The sequence below is a fragment of the Oncorhynchus nerka genome, linkage group LG4, assembly GCF_034236695.1.
Source record: "Oncorhynchus nerka isolate Pitt River linkage group LG4, Oner_Uvic_2.0, whole genome shotgun sequence".
NCBI lineage: Eukaryota > Metazoa > Chordata > Actinopteri > Salmoniformes > Salmonidae > Oncorhynchus > Oncorhynchus nerka.
The window spans coordinates 19,785,312-19,807,535 of NC_088399.1; the positions used below are offsets into that span (position 1 = coordinate 19,785,312).

Here is a 22,224-nt window from a genome sequence, read left to right on the forward strand (position 1 = left end):
ACATATACAAAATTGTTGCATTTCTCCAGGCCCATACTTCAGCAGTTTACTGGTGTCCACTTTGTTATTGTTTGAACTGCAGATTGCCCCTTTAAAGTGAACATCCGACACTGGTCTTCTGTAGACTACACACTATTGAAGCCCCATGATCTACTATGTAACACAGAGATCCGGTGCTGGGAAGCACAGTCAATTGTCCATATTAGTCATCCCAACCTTCACGATACTGAAATCAGTACTGCAATAAACTTGCCACTCAGATATGTTGTCAGGAACATACTCAGGCCTCTCCCAGGTCCCCGTGTTATGAGTTGCAAATCCCAAGTTTGACTTTCACTGCAGGGACATGAATGATGTAAATCTTGTTATTATAAAATGCTAAGAGGCAATAAACTCATGCTGGCAGTTATGATCTCAAAAATGTTCTACCCCAATATCATTTCAATAATCCTTACCGCAAGGGATGGTTTACCTTCTTACTCAATGACAGCAAACAGTTGTTCGTAAGGCTTTGGCGCAATGTTGATAAACAAATATACATATATTTAACTCATTCTTATATTTGTCTGTTTGTGGTTGTGTTTGGTAGTAATTAGCTTACTACAGTAACATCTACAAATGTATGGATAATGATTTGTAAATGACAAACAACTATAAGCAATGATTTAATAAGATACCTTATTATAACACATTACCTTTATATGAAGTTAGCAAAATCCAATTCAAAGACAAATATCACAGAAATACATAGTGGCAAGAGGAGTCGGCCCCCAATTCTCTCCTCCAATCCACATCCTTGATTAGGGGAGCCATAATTAACTTCTGCTTGGTTAGCACTCCAAACTCTCAACCAGATAAATAGAGCCTCAGAGCAGCATCAGTGACAGACAGCTTCTACCTCTGTGGTAAGACTAACTCCTTTAACTCTGTTTATTCTAATGTCTCGGCACCTGATAATGTAGTTGTATTGTAAAGTTGCAATCTGTTCTAAATGCTATTTGTCTGTTGTGACAGGGTATGAAATGTGTTTTGTGCATGGAATGTGTTTTTAAGTGGATTAATCTGGGATGCCATTCAACTTTTCTTACAACTCTTCAGGTGGGATGAGACTAAGTACTGGTAATGTGTGTTTAATCATGACACCTCAATGTCTTACAGAACCCTCTAACACACAATTTAATCTGGGAGAGGAAGACAAGGTGAGAAATTGTTAGAGTTTTTCACTCACATTTTTTCTATTGGAGAGTATTCTATGAGAGACAGTGTTTTATTAACTACACAAGCTTACTACTTACCTAACTTTGTTGCTAATGTATAAAAGAATGAGCTACCAAACCCGCTCACAGGATTGGTTAACTCTTGAGGTCTGTCTGGTCTCGACCAATTTAGGTAAATAAGAGGTATCCTTTTATTGCCCCCCGTTGTTGGAATAACATGAGGACATGAATTCCCTGGTGCCGTCACGGCAGTTTAGGACTGTGGTGTTGAATCAATTCATTGAGGATTGCAGTTGTTTCAATTGATTGTAGAATTTATTTGTTGAAATTGTGGTGTTGAGGTTGTGCCTTATGGTTATATTTATTCTTATTATTTTAATTGTAATGTAAATTATTCTTCCTGTTGTGAGAAAATGTTTGTACTCAGGGCAACATTGGGAATGAGACCTTGGTCTCAATTGGGTTATCCTGAATAAATTACAGTGAATTTTAAAAAAACAGTTTAATTCAAAATAAAGTCAATAATTTGTTTGCTTTGTTTATGTTTCTCAGTGAGTCGCCACCATGAGTACCGACGCAGAGATGGCTTCTTATGGCAAAGCCGGTGTATACCTCCGTAAGCCTGAGAAGGAGAGGATTGAGGCCCAAAGCCAGCCCTTTGATGCAAAGAATGCCTGCTATGTGACCGATGTTAAGGAGCTGTACCTCAAGGGTACCATTGTTGGCAGAGAAGGGGGAAAGGTCCAAGTGAAAGTCCTTGACACTGGGGAGGTAAGCCTACAACATAGGACAGAATTCAGTTTCAAGTTGAAGTTTGTTTATTCACAATTATATCTCAAAGCAAAATAACTTCAGATGTTGCAGGAGAACTTAAAACTTGTAGTGTATTTGAGGTTTAAAAAGGCTTCTGAATATTGTAATTTCACACATAAGAATGAACATTTCCTGTTGCTGCAGGATTATTTTACTGCTGTAGTAAACTGGCTCAAATTAAGATCCTACATCTGTACAGTAAAATATATGACTGTCTTGATAATTACTAAATTAAAGCAGTGTCGACAGATTCAGTAACAGTTCTTCCAATTGATCCAAGTGTAATGTAGATTACCGACTGATTTTCAGACTAATGACTTCAAAGAAGCCGATGTCTTCGAAATGAACCCTCCAAAGTTTGACATGATTGAGGACATGGCCATGATGACCTACCTCAATGAAGCCACTGTCCTGTATAACCTCAAAGAGCGTTATGCAGCATGGATGATCTACGTAAGAAACCTATTCTACATATAAATTACTGTATATACACACACTCATAAGTGAACATAGGACACCACCATATAAGGGAAATGTAAAATGCCCAAACTCCAAAATACACATGCTGTTTGTAAATTAAAAACACCTTTGCAAAAATAATGTAACTGAATACAAGAAACACTTGTAAGTGTTCCATAGAAGCTCTATACAGTTTAAGAGAAAAGCTGATTTAGTTAATCCCCTAACTTCCTTCCCTTCATCCAGACCTACTCTGGGCTCTTCTGTGCCACGGTGAATCCCTACAAGTGGCTCCCTGTGTATGACGAAGAGGTTGTTAACGCTTACAGAGGAAAGAAGCGCATGGAGGCTCCACCCCATATCTTCTCTGTCTCTGACAGGGCCTATCAGTTCATGTTGACGGGTATGATCTTATACATGTGGATGAACGGATAGATTGATGGATAAATAGATAGAAGCTCACACAAGCAGATATGGGCAGCCAAGGTACTAGCTGGAAACGTCAATGCAATAATATCTTTTTTATTTACATCTAGTGAAAAGCGTGTGCAACACTATCTACTACTTTAAGATAATTGGCAAATGCCATAATGTATCAAAACGGTTTATATTCATATTCTTTGTTGTTTTTTGCCTGCAGATAGGGAGAACCAATCTATCCTGATTACGTAAGTTCTCAACTAACATCTAACATTATAGTTAGTTGGATATCATAACAATTATTAAGCGTATACGTGAACTATAGTAAATGAGGAAAGATCTCAAAGTGTACTTTTTAGTGATTATGTTTTGAATGTCTGACACTGAAACATGAACCTCTTATTCTCTGTCATATAAACCAGCGGAGAATCTGGTGCAGGAAAGACTGTCAACACCAAGCGTGTCATCCAATACTTTGCTACCATTGCTGTGTCTGGAGGAGAAAGAAAGAGGGCGGCAGAACCCGGCAAAATGCAGGTACAGGTGTAGGATCTTAATTTGATGACCCTGTTGCAGGACAACTTACCATGCAATGCAGGAAATGTAAAACTTGTGTGTTTTAGGTTTAAAAAGCCTTTTGAAGTTTCCACTTTGACATTTCAGACTTGATTTCGCCTTAAGAAAAATGTATCAACCCCTACAAAATGTCCATTAATTGTACTAAACACAAATATAAACGCAATATGAAACCATTTCAAATATCTTACTGAATTACATTTCATATAAGGAAATCAGTCAATTGAAATAAATTCATTAGTCCCTAATCTATTTCACATTACTGGGAATACAGATATGCATCTGTTGTTTACAGATCCTGTACCTTTAAAAAAAAAAAGTAAACTAGTCAGTATCTGGTGACCACCATTCTCCTTATGCAGTGCAACACATCTCCTTGCATAGAGCTGATCAAGCTGTTTATTGTGGCCTGTGGAATGTTGTTCCACTCCTCTTCAATGGTTGTGCGAAGTTGCTGGATATTGGTGTGAACTGGAACAAGCTGTCGTACATGTCGATCCAGAGCATCCCAAACATGGCATGACAATGGGCCAAAGGATCTCATCACGGAATCTATGTGCATTCAAATTTCCATCGATAAAATTATATTCTATTTAAACATGAGACACCTGTAGCATTGTGTTGTGTGACAAGACTGCACATTTTAGAGTGGCCTTTTATTGTCCCCAGCACAAGGTGCACTTGTGTAATGATCATGCTGTTTAATTATCTTCTTGATATGCCAAACCTGTCAGGTGGATGGATTATCTCTGCAAAGGAGAAAAACTAACAGATGTAAACAAATTTGTGCACAGCATTTGAGAGGAGTACGTTTTTTGTGTATATGGAACATTTCTGGGATTTTTTATTTCAGCTCATGAAACATGGGACCAACACTTTACATGGTGTGTGTATATTTTTGTTCAGTGTATAATCCACATAATAATTCACATTTCCTGTTGCTGCAGCATTATTTTGCTGCAGTGTCAAACTGGCTCAAATTAAGATCCTACATCTGTAGGCCAGCCATATATATATATATATATATATCACTGCTTATTTTAAGACAGTTCCACCACTGTTGAAAAGGGTGTTCTATAGTACTGTATGTCATGCTGTTTCTGACCAACTTGTGTTCGTCTCCTTCAGGGGTCTCTTGAAGATCAGATTATTGCTGCCAACCCTCTGCTGGAGGCTTACGGTAATGCCAAGACAGTTCGGAACGACAACTCTTCTCGTTTTGTAAGTATGAGGGACACACTTGCCATACTTAAATATTCCTTATTGATCTAGAATGACATGACAATGAAAGGCTGTACGATTGAGACATATCCAGTATTTCCAAATGTCCGTGTTAAACAACGGTTTAGAAATAAAGGAAAGCCCTATTTTCAGAGTACTGAGATGGACACCATGGCAGTTTCCTTTTGTTGACTCATTCCCTCATTTCTAACCCCCATGCTCTACTTTAGGGTAAATTCATCAGGATTCACTTCCACAGTAATGGCAAGCTGTCTAGTGCTGACATTGAGACCTGTAAGTTGGGTGGATTGTTTGTTGGATTGTTTGTCATGAATGCACAATGACCTAAATTCACAGAGATTATGTTTTAAGGAGACCAAGCACTGAACTTGATCACTTCTTCTCTTTCAGACCTGCTGGAGAAGTCCAGAGTGACCTTCCAGCTGCCCGATGAGAGAAGCTACCACATATTCTACCAGATGATGACCAACCACAAGCCTGAGCTGATTGGTACGACAAAGTAGAAAGCTGTTTGACTATTTTTCTCGTTTAGTTGACAGGGAAATTGCACCTGAATCAACTTATCAGTTTTCTCATATCAATGTGTAAGTGCTACAGTGAGTTATAAAGTTCAGGGTTGTATTACTCATGATTATTGTAATATTTCTAATTGAGATAGAGTTCAATAAACAGGGAAAGGGGATACCTAGTCAGTTGCAAAACTGAATGCATTCAACCGAAGTGTGTCTTTCGAATTTAGCCCTACCCCTCTGAATCAGAGAGGTATGTGGGGGGGGGGATGCCTTAATCGGCATCCACATCATCAGCGCCCGGGGAGCAGTTGTTGTTGGGGGGTTAACTGCTTTGCTCAAGGACAGAGTGGCAGATTTATCCACCTTGCTGGCTCCGGGATTTGTACCTGCGACCTTTCGGTTACTGGCTCTTAACCACTAGGCTACTGCATGGCAAACTATTGCATGGAGAACGACTGCATGGAGAACGACTGTACTCCAGTGGAAATTATGGGGTAAAATCAATCAAACAATCCACGACAAAGTGACAATTCACCACTCAAATGTTGCCCTCATTTGATGACAAGTTAAATGGTATTGTGAAAGATGACATTTCCAGCCTCAGTGAGTTGGAGTCGCGCAAACCAATAAAGGTTCTTCCTGTAGTTTAATGTGTCTGTGAGTCATAAAGTCAGCTTCGTATTCCTGTGGTATAGACTCCTAGAAGGAATAGGGAGGGGAAATGATCAAATCCATACGGTTTCATTTGACCACTCTATTTTGCATTGCATTACATTTGTATTTTGAGTTGCATTTGGCTCTTCAATGCAGATCCAGTACGTCCTTTATGTCCGCACTTTCTAACCTTAATCTTCATCTCATGCAAAAGAGGAAAAGGGAGGGGAAAGCAAATTCCATCTGGTTGAACTAACTCTGTCCGGTTCTCTGTCCCCACAGAAATGACGCTCATCACCACCAACCCCTACGACTTCCCCATGATCAGCCAAGGGCAGATAAAAGTGGCCTCTATCGATGACAAAGAGGAGCTGGATGCCACAGATGTGAGTCTCTCAAACTATATACAAGAATGAATAATGTCTCTATCTCCTCTGAATGCAATGCACAATTATGTTGTTACTTAACTCCAAGCAGTGCAGCCCCATGACACTTTTGTCCAGTTTGAAACTCCCTGCACTTGTGATATCTCCTGTATGTGCGTACACTAAGTTTAACTATGGAGTTCCCGTCACTCAGGCCGCCATTGACATCCTGGGCTTCACCAATGATGAGAAGATAGGCATCTACAAGCTGACCGGCGCTGTCATGCACCACGGCAACTTACGTTTCAAGCAGAAGCAGCGTGAGGAGCAGGCCGAGCCAGACGGCACAGAGGGTGAGTCCTTTCTCCAAACACCGGAATAGACAGAATGAAACTGGTTTCTCTGTCAGAGTAACACTACATTTGTCCCTGTATATGAGTCTGATGCTCTTTCTCTCTACAGTAGCTGATAAAATCGGTTACCTCTTGGGTCTGAACTCAGCTGACATGCTGAAACTTCTGTGCTACCCCAGAGTGAAGGTTGGCAATGAGTTTGTGACCAAGGGACAGACCGTGCCTCAGGTGAGGTCTTTACATCCAAGATGACATAATTGCTACAACACCACGATTCATTTTATGTCCGATTTTTAAAAAGTCAAGCTCTATACCAGCAAGACATGAGCATTGTCTCACCTGTTTTTGCACAGGTGTATAACTCAGTCTCGGCTCTGGCCAAGTCCATCTATGAGCGGATGTTCTTGTGGATGGTGATCCGTATCAACCAGATGTTGGACACCAAGCAACAAAGGAACTTCTACATCGGTGTGCTCGACATTGCTGGGTTTGAGATCTTTGATGTAAGTATGTGATTATTACAGAATAAACAGTTTATGGCTTTAAGGTCTTATGACAGAAGGTGATTGAACTAATCTTCTTTGAACTTCACTAACAGTTCAACACCATGGAGCAGCTGTGTATCAACTTCACCAATGAGAAACTGCAACAGTTCTTCAACCATCACATGTTTGTCCTGGAGCAAGAGGAGTACAAGAAGGAGGGAATCATCTGGGAGTTCATTGATTTCGGCATGGACTTGGCTGCCTGCATTGAGCTTATTGAGAAGGTACGCAGACTGAGAATTCTACTTAAAAAATAATGTACTTTAGAATGGCCTACAACAGAGTTGACAGGGACGGATGTTGGAGTTGAGAGTGAATTATTATCCCTTTGATACAAGATGGCTGCTATTAATGTTAAATTTTTTCATCAGCCAATGGGCATCTTCTCCATCCTTGAAGAGGAGTGCATGTTCCCCAAGGCTTCAGACACTTCCTTCAAGAACAAGCTGTATGACCAGCATATGGGCAAGAAAAAGACTTTCCAGAAGCCCAAGCCTGCCAAGGGAAAGGCTGAGGCCCACTTCTCGTTGGTGCACTACGCTGGTATTGTGGACTACAACATCTGTGGCTGGCTGGACAAGAATAAGGACCCCCTGAATGAGTCAGTGGTGCAGCTCTACCAGAAGTCTTCAGTCAAACTGCTGGTTCTTATCTACGTTGATTCTCCAGCTGAAGGTCATTTAACATTGTTAAATAATCGTTTTTGCCAATATTCCCGATATCAACATTACATTACACAAACTATTTGGTAGCAGTTTCAAATAGATTATCTCCGAAATAAAATATGGTGTTTACCAAATCACTCATGATTTGAATTATTTTTTACAGACAGAGCATCCAAGAAGGGAGGCAAGAAAAAGGGAGGCTCCATGCAGACAGTGTCTTCCCAGTTCAGGGTGAGCTTTTCAAACCTGCATTCAAAGTTATCTGGTCAACATTTTTAACGCATCTTATTGACCAGATAAGTTCATTTGTATGAACGATTTCTGAGACGGCTGTTTGGTGTGTCCCCGCCCTGCAGGAGAACTTGGGCAAGCTGATGACCAACTTGAGGAGCACTCACCCTCACTTTGTGCGCTGTCTGATCCCCAATGAGTCAAAGACTCCAGGTACAAGAAACATCGAGTGAAATACAAAATTGTAACCCAATGGTTTAGCAGCTAGTGAGATTCAGTACCTTAAAACAAAATAAGTACTAAGTAACTACCTGTACTTACATGTGGTACAAGATAGCTGTTTAAGTTATTCCCATATATTTAACCAGAAATAATGGCACTTACATCACCACAATCTATTTGTAGCCCTTACAATGTTTCAGTGTTTCTTAGCTTTAATGATATTTTGTGTTTTTCAGGTCTGATGGAGAACTTCCTGGTTATCCACCAGCTAAGGTGTAACGGTGTACTGGAGGGTATCAGGATCTGTAGAAAGGGGTTCCCCAGCAGAATCTCCTACGGTGACTTCAAGCAGAGGTACCCTTTAGAAATGTCATCTATCTAACATGGCTCCATGTTAACTTTTGAATATAACTGAATTTGACAAAATAAGAAGAAACTCAGAAACTCTTTCATTCTGAGAGCTTAAAATATTACATTCTGAAATCTTAAAAGATTACATTCTGAGATTTAATAAATACAGACCAAAACAATGTTTGGCATCAATTGGCCTATGCTAGAGTTCATAAAAAAATGTAAAAGAAGAATGGCTAGAATGTTCCGCTGATTTCATAAACCGTGGTAGAACTGTGACACAGCAACAGAATAGCTTTGTTTGCCCACAACTTAAAAACTAACAGTTGCTAGTCTCTCCTAATCCAGGTACAAAGTACTGAATCCCAGTGTTATCCCAGAAGGAACATTTATGGACAACAAGAAGGCTTCTGAGAATCTGCTTGGGTCAATGAATGTGGCGCACGAGCAGTACAAGTTTGGACACACCAAGGTCAGGGTTCAAATACACTCAGGAAAGCAAACGTAAAACAACAATGTAAATGCTAACCACTCAATGCCTTTTTACAATAAATCTTGCCGTGTTGATCCCTCATTTAAATTCAATCCTGCTTTCTGACTTCTGATGACATCCATTGATAATGTTGACTTATTCTCAGGTGTTCTTAGTTCTTACCGGTGTCTCGGGCATTTACCTTCCTGTTACATGCTCTCAGGTGTTCTTCAAAGCTGGTCTGCTGGGTGTCCTGGAGGAGATGCGAGACGAGAGACTGGCCTCTCTGGTCTGCATGATACAGTCTCTGTGTCGTGGGTTCGCCATGAGGAAGGAGTTTGTGAAGATGATGGAGCGGAGGTGAGGGATAGAAGATATCTCAAGATAAAGGCTCATCCAAATTCATCTAACAGGGTTGCAGTGGTTTCCATTTAATCTCCAATGATTCCAGGGATCAAATTGAACATGTTATATTCACCTTAAATTTACAAATCCTATACTTTTTTAAAATTAATTAATTTCACTTTATTTTCTCTGAGGAGCTGGAGCGTTGTCCTGTAAATAACATATGACTATTATTTAGCCATAATACTCACCAAGACCCCTGTTTCCTGTTGTTCAGAGAGGCTGTCTTCACCATCAAATACAACATTCGCTCATTCATGAATGTTAAACACTGGCCATGGATGAAGGTGTATTACAAGATCAAGCCACTGCTGAAGAGTGCTGAGACTGAGAAGGAGCTAGCCAACATGAAGGAGGACATTGAGAAGTGCAAAATCGCCCTGACCAAGGCTGAGGCCCGCAAGACAGAGCTTGAGGAGAAGATGGTGACCGTTCTGCAGGAGAGGAATGACCTGACGCTCCAAGTTGCATCTGTGAGCATCTGTCAAGTGCCTGGCTTGATTGCCCATATTTTATAGAAGACGATGGACAGGAGGTGTGCACTGATTAAATGAATGTCTGCCTATTTTTCTATCATTGTGTAACCAGGAATCAGAGAATCTGACTGATGCTGAGGAGAGGTGCGAGGGGCTGATCAAGAGCAAGATCCAGCTGGAGGCCAAACTCAAAGAGACGACCGAAAGGCTGGAGGATGAGGAGGAGATGAATGCTGAGCTGACCTCCAAGAAGAGGAAGCTGGAGGATGAGTGTTTGGAGTTGAAGAAGGACATTGATGACCTGGAGCTCACCCTGGCCAAAGTGGAGAAGGAGAAACACGCCACTGAAAACAAGGTCTAAAATTTTGACATAGCTGAACAATAGTAGAATCAAACCAAACCTAAACAATGACTGAAACTAACCACACAACTTACATACAAATGTTCAGGTCAAAAATCTGACTGAGGAGATGGCCTCTCAAGATGAGAGCGTTGCCAAGCTGACCAAGGAGAAAAAAGCCCTCCAAGAGGCCCAACAGCAGACACTGGACGACCTGCAGGCAGAGGAGGACAAAGTCAACACTCTGACCAAGGCCAAGGCCAAGCTGGAACAGCAAGTTGATGACGTGAGTGGAGTCACACTTTATTGAGTCATGGATTTATATATTGTTAGATTATACATTTAGCTAGGCAGTGGCATAATCATTGATTGTTTAAAATGAACTGACACAAGTATCTTAACATGTAGCTCGAGGCTTCTCTGGAGCAAGAGAAGAGGCTCCGTATGGACTTTGAGAGAGCCAAGAGAAAGCTGGAGGGAGACCTGAAACTAGCCCAGGAATCCATAATGGACCTGGAGAATGATAAGCAGCAGTCTGAAGAAAAGATCAAAAAGTACATTAAAAAAATAGTTTTCTGTAGTTAGGAGTTTGAAAGACTCTTTTAAATGAAAAAATGACTGAGTAGTGATGCATTTATCTTACCATAGGAAGGACTTTGAGACCAGCCAGCTCCTAAGCATGATTGAGGATGAGCAGTCTCTGGGTGGTCAGCTGCAGAAGAAAATCAAGGAACTCCAGGTACAGTAGAGTATCTAACCCCGGCTTTAGTATAGTATTCCATATATTACTAGATGTTCTAGATACTAATGTTCAAAATACTACATGTTCTAGAGTCTACATATTCTAGATACTAGATGTCAGTCTTGTGTATTTAGCAACTTTCTGTTGTTGCAATAAAACAGTATAAATACACAACTATCCAGCCTATTTTTTTTTTTTTTGCAAGGTTATTTTAAATTTCCCCATCCTCCCTTGTTTTAGGCTCGTATTGAGGAGATGGAGGAGGATATTGAGGCTGAGCATTCTGCCAGGGCAAAGGTTGAGAAGCAGAGGGCCGATCTCTCCAGGGAACTTGAGGAGATCAGTGATAGGCTGGAGGAAGCTGGAGGAGCCACTGCTGCTCAGATCGAGATGAACAAGAAGCGTGAGGCTGAGTTCCAGAAACTGAGACGCGACCTCGAGGAGTCGACCCTGCAGCACGAGGCCACAGCCGCAGTCCTGAGGAAGAAGCAGGCTGACAGTGTGGCGGAGCTCGGAGAGCAGATTGACAACCTGCAGCGCGTTAAGCAGAAACTGGAGAAGGAGAAGAGCGAGTACAAGATGGAGATCGATGACCTCTCCAGCAACATGGAGGCTGTCACCAAGACTAAGGTGAGTATTTGAAACCCCAAATACTCTAGATGAATGGATGAATGGAATGCTGCCAGACAGCAGAATTGCGTCCAGCTCTAAAGTTGGACACATTTGTAAGCACACCACAGCTTCAACTTAGTGAGTTAATCCTATAGGCACATAGGGTAGTGCAATGACCTGGAAGGTGCAGGGCTGGAGTAGCATCGCTCCCAAATTACTATCTACAAAACCCTACTGCAAGACAGAAATGTATACAAGCTGTACACCATAAGAATGTAAAATGACATATCTATATTTCACTAACAGGGCAATCTGGAGAAGATGTGCCGTACTATTGAGGATCAGCTGAGTGAGCTCAAGACTGGGAACGATGAGAACCTTCGCCAGATCAACGACATCAGTGGACATAGGGCCAGACTCCTGACTGAGAACGGTACCCACAACAATGACCAACGCATTTTCCATACATAATCTAAATCAGTACCCAACAACATGTGTTAGGGGCTATTGTACAAGGCTACAGTATTTTTAAGAACAGAAGAATTTACAATGTGTAGTCTCATCCCTTGCAGGTGAGTTTGGACGCCAGCTGGAAGAGAAGGGAGCTCTGGTGTTTCAGCTGACCAGAGGCAAGCAGGCCTTCACACAGCAGGTGGAGGAGCTAAAGAGGCAGATTGAGGAGGAGGTCAAAGTAAGGGAATCTAAATGCTCTACCAAGCACAGAGTATAGAGTCAAATGCCTCTTGTCATGTTTATAATAACTAAACCATCCTCAGCAATGTATTACTGTAACCTGTTTTGCTATCTCTCACTCAGGCTAAGAATTCCCTGGCCCATGGTGTCCAGTCTGCCCGCCATGACTGTGACCTTCTGAGGGAGCAGTTTGAGTTGGAGCAAGAGGCCAAGGCAGAACTGCAACGCTGCATGTCTAAGGCCAACAGCGAGGTGGCTCAGTGGAGGACCAAGTATGAGACGGATGCCATCCAGCGCACAGAGGAGCTTGAGGAGGCCAAGTAAGCAGTTACACTTAAAACAACCTTTTATTATAACTAGGATCCTAAATGTGCGCGTCTTCCCACCTTCCTAATTTCACTTAGTTATGAGGCATCATGTTTATATGATACATTTATCTGATTACCTGTGGAAGCATTACAAGATTAACTCTTTCCTGTCTAACAGGAAGAAGCTGGCACAGCGTCTGCAGGACGCTGAGGAAATGATTGAGGCAACCAACTCAAAGTGTGCTTCGCTGGAGAAGACCAAGCAAAGGCTGCTGGGAGAGGTGGAGGACATCATGATTGATGTAGAGAGGGCCAACGCTATAGCTGGCAACCTTGATAAGAAGCAGAGGAACTTCGACAAGGTGAAAAAGTACACTTCACACACTATACTGACTTTTGAAATGTGCTATTAAATGGACTGGAAAAATAAATAGCAACAACAACAATTCTGATAGGCATCTATGAACATCTTGGCCATGTTCTGTTATAATCTCCACTCGGCACAGCCAGAAGAGGACTGGCCACCCCTCATAGCCTGGTTCCTCTCTAGGTTTCTTCCTAGGTTTTGGCCTTTCTAGGAGTTTTTCCTAGCCACCGTGCTTCTACACCTGCATTGCTTGTTGTTTGGGGTTTTAGCCTGGGTTTCTGTACAGCACATTGTGACATCAGCTGATGTAAGAAGGGCTATATAAATACATTTGATTGATGTGTCTCCAGTGATCATAAGGTATCATGGCTTATTTCTGACTAGAAGGAAAGATGCATCAAGAATAAATCCCATAAAATCCAATAGGTTCTGGCTGAGTGGAAGCAGAAGTATGAGGTGGGCCAGGCTGAACTGGAAGGAGCTCAGAAGGAGGCTCGTTCTATGAGCACAGAGCTCTTCAAGATGAAGAACTCCTATGAGGAGGCTCTGGATCAGCTGGAGACTCTGAAGAGAGAGAACAAGAACCTCCAACGTGAGTAAACAACAGGAGTTGTTTATTTGGCCCATTTGGAGTGTACAGTTTACAATCACTTTTTTATTGTTATCAGTTATAGATGTATTTTTTTGAAACATCTATGGTACCAAAATACTTTTATGCAAAGCTGTATGATATTTGGCAACATTCACGAAAATCTCCCTGTTCTAAACCATTTCTCGGTGTTTGTGCAGAGGAGATCTCTGACCTGACTGAACAGATCGGAGAGACAAGCAAGAGCATCCATGAGCTGGAAAAGGCCAAGAAGACTGTGGAGATGGAGAATTCTGAGATCCAGACCGCTCTGGAGGAGGCTGAAGTGAGCAGATATGATACATTATTCGACTACATAAGGATGTAACAGAATGAGAGCTACAGTGCTGTTCAGTACTCCTGTATTGGTACTTGTTGTAGTAATATAGCTTCCAGTTCTTCACTAGGTGGTGCGCTCCTCGGAATAGCAGACGTGCATAAAGATGGCAGTCTCCATGTAGTTACCACAAATTACCCTCCGTCACTCTTTTTTGTATCTGCATTACCGGTGCATCAAGTCTGACACCAACAGGCTCTTGAACAGCTTCTATCCCCAAGCAATACGACTGATAAATAGCTACACAGACTATCTGAGTTTACCATTTATCTTTATTTACCTTTTATTTCAATCTTTGCACACTCACAGGACCCTACCCACTCTCACACACACACTCACAGGACCCTACCCACTCTCACACACACACTCACAGGACCCTACCCACTCTCACACACACACTCACAGGACCCTACCCACTCTCACACACACACTCACAGGACCCTACCCACTCTCACACACACAGGACCCTACCCACTCTCACACACACACTCACAGGACCCTACCCACTCTCACACACACTCACAGGACCCTACCCACTCTCACACACACAGGACCCTACCCACTCTCACACACACACTCACAGGACCCTACCCACTCTCACACACACACTCACAGGACCCTACCCACTCTCACACACACACTCACAGGACCCTACCCACTCTCACACACACACTCACAGGACCCTACCCACTCTCACACACACACTCACAGGACCCTACCCACTCTCACACACACACTCACAGGACCCTACCCACTCTCACACACACACTCACAGGACCCTACCCACTCTCACACACACTCACAGGACCCTACCCACTCTCACACACACACTCACAGGACCCTACCCACTCTCACACACACACTCACAGGACCCTACCCACTCTCACACACACACTCACAGGACCCTACCCACTCTCACACACACACTCACAGGACCCTACCCACTCTCACACACACACACACTCACTCCATCATCTGCTCAATCATTATACTGACTCTACACACCCACTCACATACTTTATTATATATATTTTTATTTAACCTTTATTTAACTAGGCAAGTCAGTGAACAAATTCTTATTTACAATGACGGCCTACACCGGCCAAAACCCCACGGCGCTGGTCCAATTGTGCGCCGCCCTATGGGACTACTAATCACGCCCGGTTGGGATACAGCCTGAACTCAAACCAGGGTGTCTGTAGTGAGGCATCAAGCACTGAGATGCAGTGCCTCAGACCACTGCACCACTCGGGAGCATACAAGCTGCTGATACTCTGTTTATCTTATATCCTGTTGCCTAATCACCTTACCCCTATACATATCTACCTCCATCACCCCAGTATCCCTGTCCCCTTACCCCTATACATATCTACCTCCATCACTCCAGTACCCCTGTCACCTTACCCCTATACATATCTACCTCCATCACCCCAGTATCCCTGTCCCCTTACCCCTATACATATCTACCTCCATCACCCCAGTATCCCTGTCACCTTACCCCTATACATATCTACCTCCATCACCCCAGTATCCCTGTCACCTTACCCCTATACATATCTACCTCCATCACTCCAGTATCCTGTCACCTTACCCCTATACATATCTACCTCCATCACTCCAGTATCCCTGTCACCTTACCCCTATACATATCTACCTCCATCACCCCAGTATCCCTGTCACCTTACCCCCCCTATACATATCTACCTCCATCACTCCAGTATCCTGTCACCTTACCCGTATACATATCTACCTCCATCACTCCAGTATCCCTGTCACCTTACCCCTATACATATCTACCTCCATCACCCCAGTATCCCTGTCACCTTACCCCTATACATATCTACCTCCATCACTCCAGTACCCCTGTCACCTTACCCCTATACATATCTACCTCCATCACTCCAGTATCCCTGTCACCTTACCCCTATACCTATCCACCTCCATCACTCCAGTATCCCTGTCACCTTACCCCTATACATATCCACCTCCATCACTCCAGTATCCCTGTCACCTTACCCCTATACATATCTACCTCCATCACCACAGGATCCCTGCACATGAAAATATATTATTGAATTTATATTTCCTGTATATAGTATGTTTACTTACTTTATTGTGTATTCATATTTCCTATTCTTTTTTCTCATGTGTTTTTTTCTAGTAATACATAGCTACTGATTATTGCATTGTTGGGTTTTGAGTTTGCAAGAAAGGCATTTCACTGTACTTGTGCATGTGACTTTAAAACTTGAAACATTAGCACAGTATACATGATCCTGATTCTAGCTCCCAGACATCGGCATATATATATATATGATAGTAGATTGTGTTGATTTATTGGCACATTGAACCATGTTGTGCCCCATAGTTTTAAAAACTAGGATTGTAGTGTTAGAACAATGACATCATATCTGTGTTCTGCTATCTTTATGCACATTGTGAAGAGTGGGCACTTTGATTTATGCAACTGCTTTAGGTCTTATAAACACAAGTGAGAGACAATTGTTACTTTTAGCTGTCTCCAAGTCTTATAATGTTTTAATTGCTGGGAAAACCTCCGATGTCAAGAATTCTGTGACAATTCACTTGTATTTGTCCAGGGAACACTGGAGCATGAGGAATCCAAGATTCTGCATGTGCAGCTGGAGCTGAACCAGATCAAGGGTGAGGTGGACAGGAAGCTGGCAGAGAAGGACGAGGAGATGGAGCAGATCAAGAAGAACAGCCAGCGGATTATAGAATCCATGCAGAACACACTGGACTCTGAGGTCCGCAGCAGGAGCGACGCCCTGAGGGTGAAGAAGAAGATGGATGGAGACCTGAATGAGATGGAGATGCAGCTGAGCCACGCCAATAGACAGGCCACTGATGCCACGAAACAGCTGAGAAATGTCCAGGGACAACTTAAGGTAAAGAATGTCAAAACTTGTGACTGATTTGTTTTGGTCTCAGATTAATCCAGCAATGTAATAAAGTAGAAAAGCAGTCACATTTTTCATAAAGACAACATTCACACGTCCTAATACTCTGTCATAAAGACAACATTCACACGTCCTAATACTCTGTCATAAAGACAACATTCACACGTCCTAATACTCTGTCATAAAGACAACATTCACACGTCCTAATACTCTGTCATAAAGACAACATTCACACGTCCTAATACTCTGTCGTTTTGAATTCCAGGATGCCCAAATTCTCCTTGATGATGCTGTCCGTGAGTCAGAAGACATGAAGGAGCAGGCCGCCATGGTGGAACGCAGGAACGGTCTGATGATGACAGAGATTGAGGAGCTGAGGGCTGCTCTGGAGCAGACTGAGAGAGGCCGCAAAGTGGCTGAGCAAGAGCTGGTGGACGCCAGTGAGCGTGTGGGACTGCTCCACTCTCAGGTACGGGTCTGGTCACTCATTGGCAGTGTGATGATATGAGGAATATGCCTAGAAGCCGTACTACTATGGCTGACCCTGTAAAACAATACATTTCACAGCACCTATCCAGTGTATGTGACAACATTATTTGGGGATAAGGTAAAAAGGGACTAGACAGTGGTTTCATAAATCTAAAGATGTTTCAGGGAGTATATCTGCACATGGGGAGACAAATGGAACTTCCACTTAATGGAACCAAATTAAACAGTTGTCTCCGACGTGCCTTTCATGACAATCTTTGTCATGTCCTATTTTAGCTCATTCTAGACACACAGTGCAAATGGATTTGAGAATAATTAACAATACCCCATAATGACAAAGCGAAAACAGGTTTTTAGAAATGTATAAATAATAGAAAAACATTATTTACATAAGCATTCAGACCCTTTGCTATGAGACTTGAAATTGAGCTCAGGTACATCCTGTTTCCATTGATCATCCTTGATGTTTTTACGACTTGATTGGAGTCAACCTGTGGTAAATTCAATTGATTGGGCATGATTTGAAAAGGCACACACCTGTCTATATAAGGTCCCACAGTTGACAGTACATGTCAGGGAAAAAACCAAGCCATGAGGTCAAAGGAATTGTCTGTAGAGCTCCGAAACAGGATTGTGTCGAGGCACAGATCTAGGGAAGGGTATCAAAACATTTTTGCAGCATTGAAGACCCCCAAGAACACAGTGGCCTTCATCATTCTTAAATGGAAGAAGTTTGAAACCACCAAGACTCTTCCTAGAGCTGGCCACCCAGCCTACCTGAGCAATCGGGGGAGAAGGGCCTAGGTCAGTGAGTGACCAAGAACCTGATGGTCACTCTGACAGAGCTCCAGAGTTCCTCTGTGGAGATGGGAGAACATTCCAGAAAGACAACCATCTCTGCAGCACTCCACCATGAAGGCCTGATTGGTGGAGTGCTGCAGACGGAAGCCTCTCCTCAGTGAAAGGCACATGACAGCCCACTTGGAGTTTGCCAAAAGGCACCTAAAGACACTCAGTCTTGTTTCTCATGGTCTATCTGGTCTGATGAAACCAATATTGAACTCTTTGGCCTGAATGCCAAGCATCACGTCTGGAGGAAACCTGGCTCCCTCCCTACGGTGAATGGTGGTGGCTGCAGGGACTGGGAGACTAGTCAGAATCAAGGAGAGATCCTTGATAAAAATATGCTCCAGAGCACTCAGGACCGGGTCAAAGGTTCACATTCTAACAGGACAACAACCCTGAGCACACAGCCAAGACATTGCAGGAGTGGCTTCAGGACAAGTCCTTGAATGTACTTGAGTGGAGAAACTCCCCAGATACAGGTGTGCCAACCTTGTAGCGTTATACCCAAGAAGACTCGAGACTGTAATCGCTGCCAAAGGTGCTTCAACAAAGGACTTAGTAAAGGGTCTGAACACTTATGTAAATGTGATATTTCAGTTTAATTTAAAATAAATTAGCAAAAAATTCTTAACAGTTTTTACTTTGTCATTATGGAGAATTGTGTGTAGTTTGAGGGGGGGGGGGGCAATTTTAGAACATGGTTGTAATTGTAACAAAATGTGGAAAACATCAAGGGGTCTGAATACTTTCCGTATGCGCCGTACATCCATGCCATTTCAGATACTATAGCATACTTTATAAAGTACATCAAAGGAAATTAATTACCTAAATACTTGATTAAAAGCCCCTTAAATATTTTTTCTTTTCACAATCTTAGCATTGAAGAGATTGATATATGGGAGATTGATTTCCATAGTTTCCATGGTGTGACTGATATATTGTCTTGAGAAGGCGTTTCAGCCAGTCATTGATTGATCTTTATTTCCTCCTCCAGAACACCAACCTTCTGAACACTAAGAAGAAGCTGGAGTCTGACCTGGTGCAGGTGCAAGGAGAGGTGGACGACATCATCCACGAGGCCAGAAACGCAGAAGAGAAGGCCAAGAAGGCCATCACTGATGTGAGTCCATATGTTTGGCCAAAACACAGTACAAGGTCTCCAGGCTAACCACATGAAAGTGTTTGATCTGTACCAAATTCTAACAATCAGTTTTTTTCATAAGATTTTATGAGTGCAACAGTTAATAACAGCAGAATAACTAAGTCAAGACATGCAGTTATCAGATCATTACAGGAAAACCTGTCTGTGTTGCCATAAGGTCTAACCTTCATTAAACCTATTTAATGATATTTCAGGCGGCCATGATGGCTGAGGAGCTGAAGAAGGAGCAGGACACCAGTTCTCACCTGGAGAGGATGAAGAAGAACCTGGAGGTCACAGTCAAGGACCTGCAGCACCGTCTGGATGAGGCTGAGAATCTGGCCATGAAAGGAGGCAAGAAGCAGCTCCAGAAACTGGAGTCCAGGGTGAGTTATGCAGGCATTTAGAAGATGGGGTAAACAATTTGCTTTCAATAACCCATGTGGATAATGATACTGTCATTATCATTAGAAACTCTCCCATTAAATTTGCAAAAAGGACATAGGAAGAGACAAAGACTTTGTGATAGTTGAGTATCTGAACAAAGTCTGTAACTTTCGTCAACACCATGTCTTGACGTTAGCCTGGAGGAACTACCTCTATTTATTTGCAGTGATTTGAAACTGATTCCTCCTCGTAAAATAACATGACCATTTCATCTGTGAAGGTACGTGAGCTGGAGGCTGAGGTGGAGTCCGAGCAGAGAAGAGGTGTAGACTCAGTTAAGGGAGTCCGCAAGTACGAGCGCAGAGTCAAGGAGCTCACATACCAAGTAAGAAAAGCACCTTAACACACAGTAATACAGACAGATGTGTATGAAAGGATGGACACTGATACATCTACTTCCGCCCACAGACTGAGGAGGACAACAAGAATATTATCAGACTTCAGGATCTAGTAGAAAAGCTGCAGCTTAAAGTGAAGGCCTACAAGAGGCAGGCTGAGGAAGCGGTGAGTTAGGCCAAAAATGTATAGCAAGTATAATGGTTTTAGCCTGTATTAAGTTGTGTAGTGAACTTGGCCATAGTAAGCAAAGCAAGAAACAAATATGCCATCCTGAATAAACCACTGATGTTGTTCTTTGTCCCTCCTCCCAGGAGGAACAAGCCAACCAGCACATGTCTAAGTTCCGTAAGGTTCAGCATGAGCTGGAGGAGGCTGAGGAACGCGCTGACATTGCAGAGTCCCAGGTCAACAAGCTCAGAGTCAAGAGCCGTGACTCTGGAAAGGTAAAGATCTGCTTTTAAACCTACATCTGAATAATGTTCAAGTAAGACTTCATCATCATCAATAAAGGCTGTCACAGACTCCGATTAAACCTAATTCAAAACAAATAATAGTTTGGCTGCATTAACATGGCCAAAATTATTATTGGACACAATTAAAGTAGCTATATGCAACAATTCCACCTGTCAATTACAATATAAATCCACAAGAGCAAAACATACCTTTTAGAAGGCCGCATATCACTTTTACAGCTAATTAGCATTTTTACTGTGACTAGCTGGTCCGGCTTTTGTGTACAACTTCCCGAATTATGATTGGTTATCGTTTGAGACGTTCACAACAGCAAAAAAATTAGCAGTACAAACTTCTTAACGGCTCTGCAACTGACGTTTTGAGGATTATGACCATGGAGAAGAAGTACTAAGCCGTGCTAGGCGTTTCTAAGCAATGTTCTTAAAAAAACATGAAGAAATTGAATTTAAGGTTAATGTTCCTTTAATCTTAATTTTAAAAGATCAGAGGCATTTCATTCCAAGTAAATTTTCATGTAACCACAATTTTAGTTATTGTTGATCTTGAGCCCAGAACTGGATATACTCATTAATATCTATTACTTTCTCTTACAGGCCAAAGAAGAGTAAACCTATTTTATTTTAAATAGAGAACTTGGACTGAACCATTCTTAAGACAGCCTTACATTATTCTAGCTACTACAAGGCAGAGAAACCAGGCCAGGGGCTGGGTGGTCAGTGGGGGTACTGGTTTTTCATTATTTTTTCTCCTTGTCATTTGGTTTTTGTGTTTTGTTGTCCATTTTGTTTTGATGCGTGTTGTTGTGGTTGTCTTGTGTGTAAAAGGGGTAGCCCACAAATTGTTTTGGGAACTTGTTTACACTGTTGTATGCTCCTTAATAAAACATATTTGAAATGTAAAAACATATGTACTGTACCTTTGGTGACTTCGTGAATTCACTTTACATTATAAAAAAACTGTTAAATTAACATTTTACACAACTAGGAAACATCTTATAAATGTAGGCCTATAAAGAAATTCAATATTATCCGAAAGCTGTGATGTAACAATTAGATTAGATTCAACCACTGACTCCACACTGTCCCGAAGGCACATTATAAGTATAATATTTAAGTGGTAATGCCGGAGTTTGGAGGATATATTGGCAAGGGTGTTGTTGGGCCCCAGACAAAGTTATTTTGATGAATTTATTCATACTATTACATCCTTCTACAAGATATAGTCCCGACACAAATCTAGGGTTGCTACCCAAGCTGGCTGGTCGTTCGTTCTATGGGTTCAGTTGCTACAGACGCGACCCAGTCGTTCAGTCTTTTTGTTCTGTATCTATAGACGCGACCCAGTCGTTCGTTCTAAATGTTCCATACTGGCTGGTAACGTCATTATCCCTTGCTTGATAGCTATCCAACTACTGCTAACTTACAGTCATGTCAAAACATACAGCCAGAATAACAGCAAAGTAGCCACATTTGCATTTGTTTAAGCTGTTTTCTAGTGACATTTATTTGGATAAATCCGTAACAATGAGCTAATGAGGCGCGATTTCGCCTGGCATAGAACAT

The 22,224-nt window shown here is 42.2% G+C and overlaps 1 protein-coding gene across 1 annotated transcript; it reads left to right on the forward strand.

Moving 5' to 3' along the window:
* The first annotated feature begins 1,781 nt into the window (after positions 1 to 1,781).
* On the forward strand, positions 1,782 to 21,500 carry LOC115120163 (myosin heavy chain, fast skeletal muscle-like). Its single transcript, XM_029649067.2, has 39 exons — positions 1,782 to 1,988; positions 2,340 to 2,483; positions 2,736 to 2,892; positions 3,130 to 3,157; positions 3,332 to 3,446; positions 4,614 to 4,706; positions 4,937 to 5,000; positions 5,118 to 5,216; positions 6,176 to 6,279; positions 6,473 to 6,611; positions 6,721 to 6,839; positions 6,965 to 7,114; positions 7,210 to 7,380; positions 7,528 to 7,831; positions 7,985 to 8,052; positions 8,178 to 8,265; positions 8,511 to 8,628; positions 8,974 to 9,097; positions 9,321 to 9,457; positions 9,720 to 9,975; positions 10,091 to 10,333; positions 10,428 to 10,604; positions 10,727 to 10,872; positions 10,967 to 11,057; positions 11,301 to 11,690; positions 11,979 to 12,105; positions 12,245 to 12,363; positions 12,489 to 12,685; positions 12,852 to 13,035; positions 13,467 to 13,632; positions 13,830 to 13,954; positions 16,606 to 16,914; positions 17,192 to 17,395; positions 19,256 to 19,381; positions 19,618 to 19,788; positions 20,070 to 20,174; positions 20,258 to 20,353; positions 20,500 to 20,631; positions 21,256 to 21,500. The coding sequence occupies exons 1-39, from the start codon at positions 1,782 to 1,784 to the stop codon at positions 21,268 to 21,270; spliced, it is 5,808 nt and encodes a 1,935-aa protein (XP_029504927.2). The 3' UTR covers positions 21,271 to 21,500.
* The last annotated feature ends 724 nt before the right edge of the window (positions 21,501 to 22,224 follow it).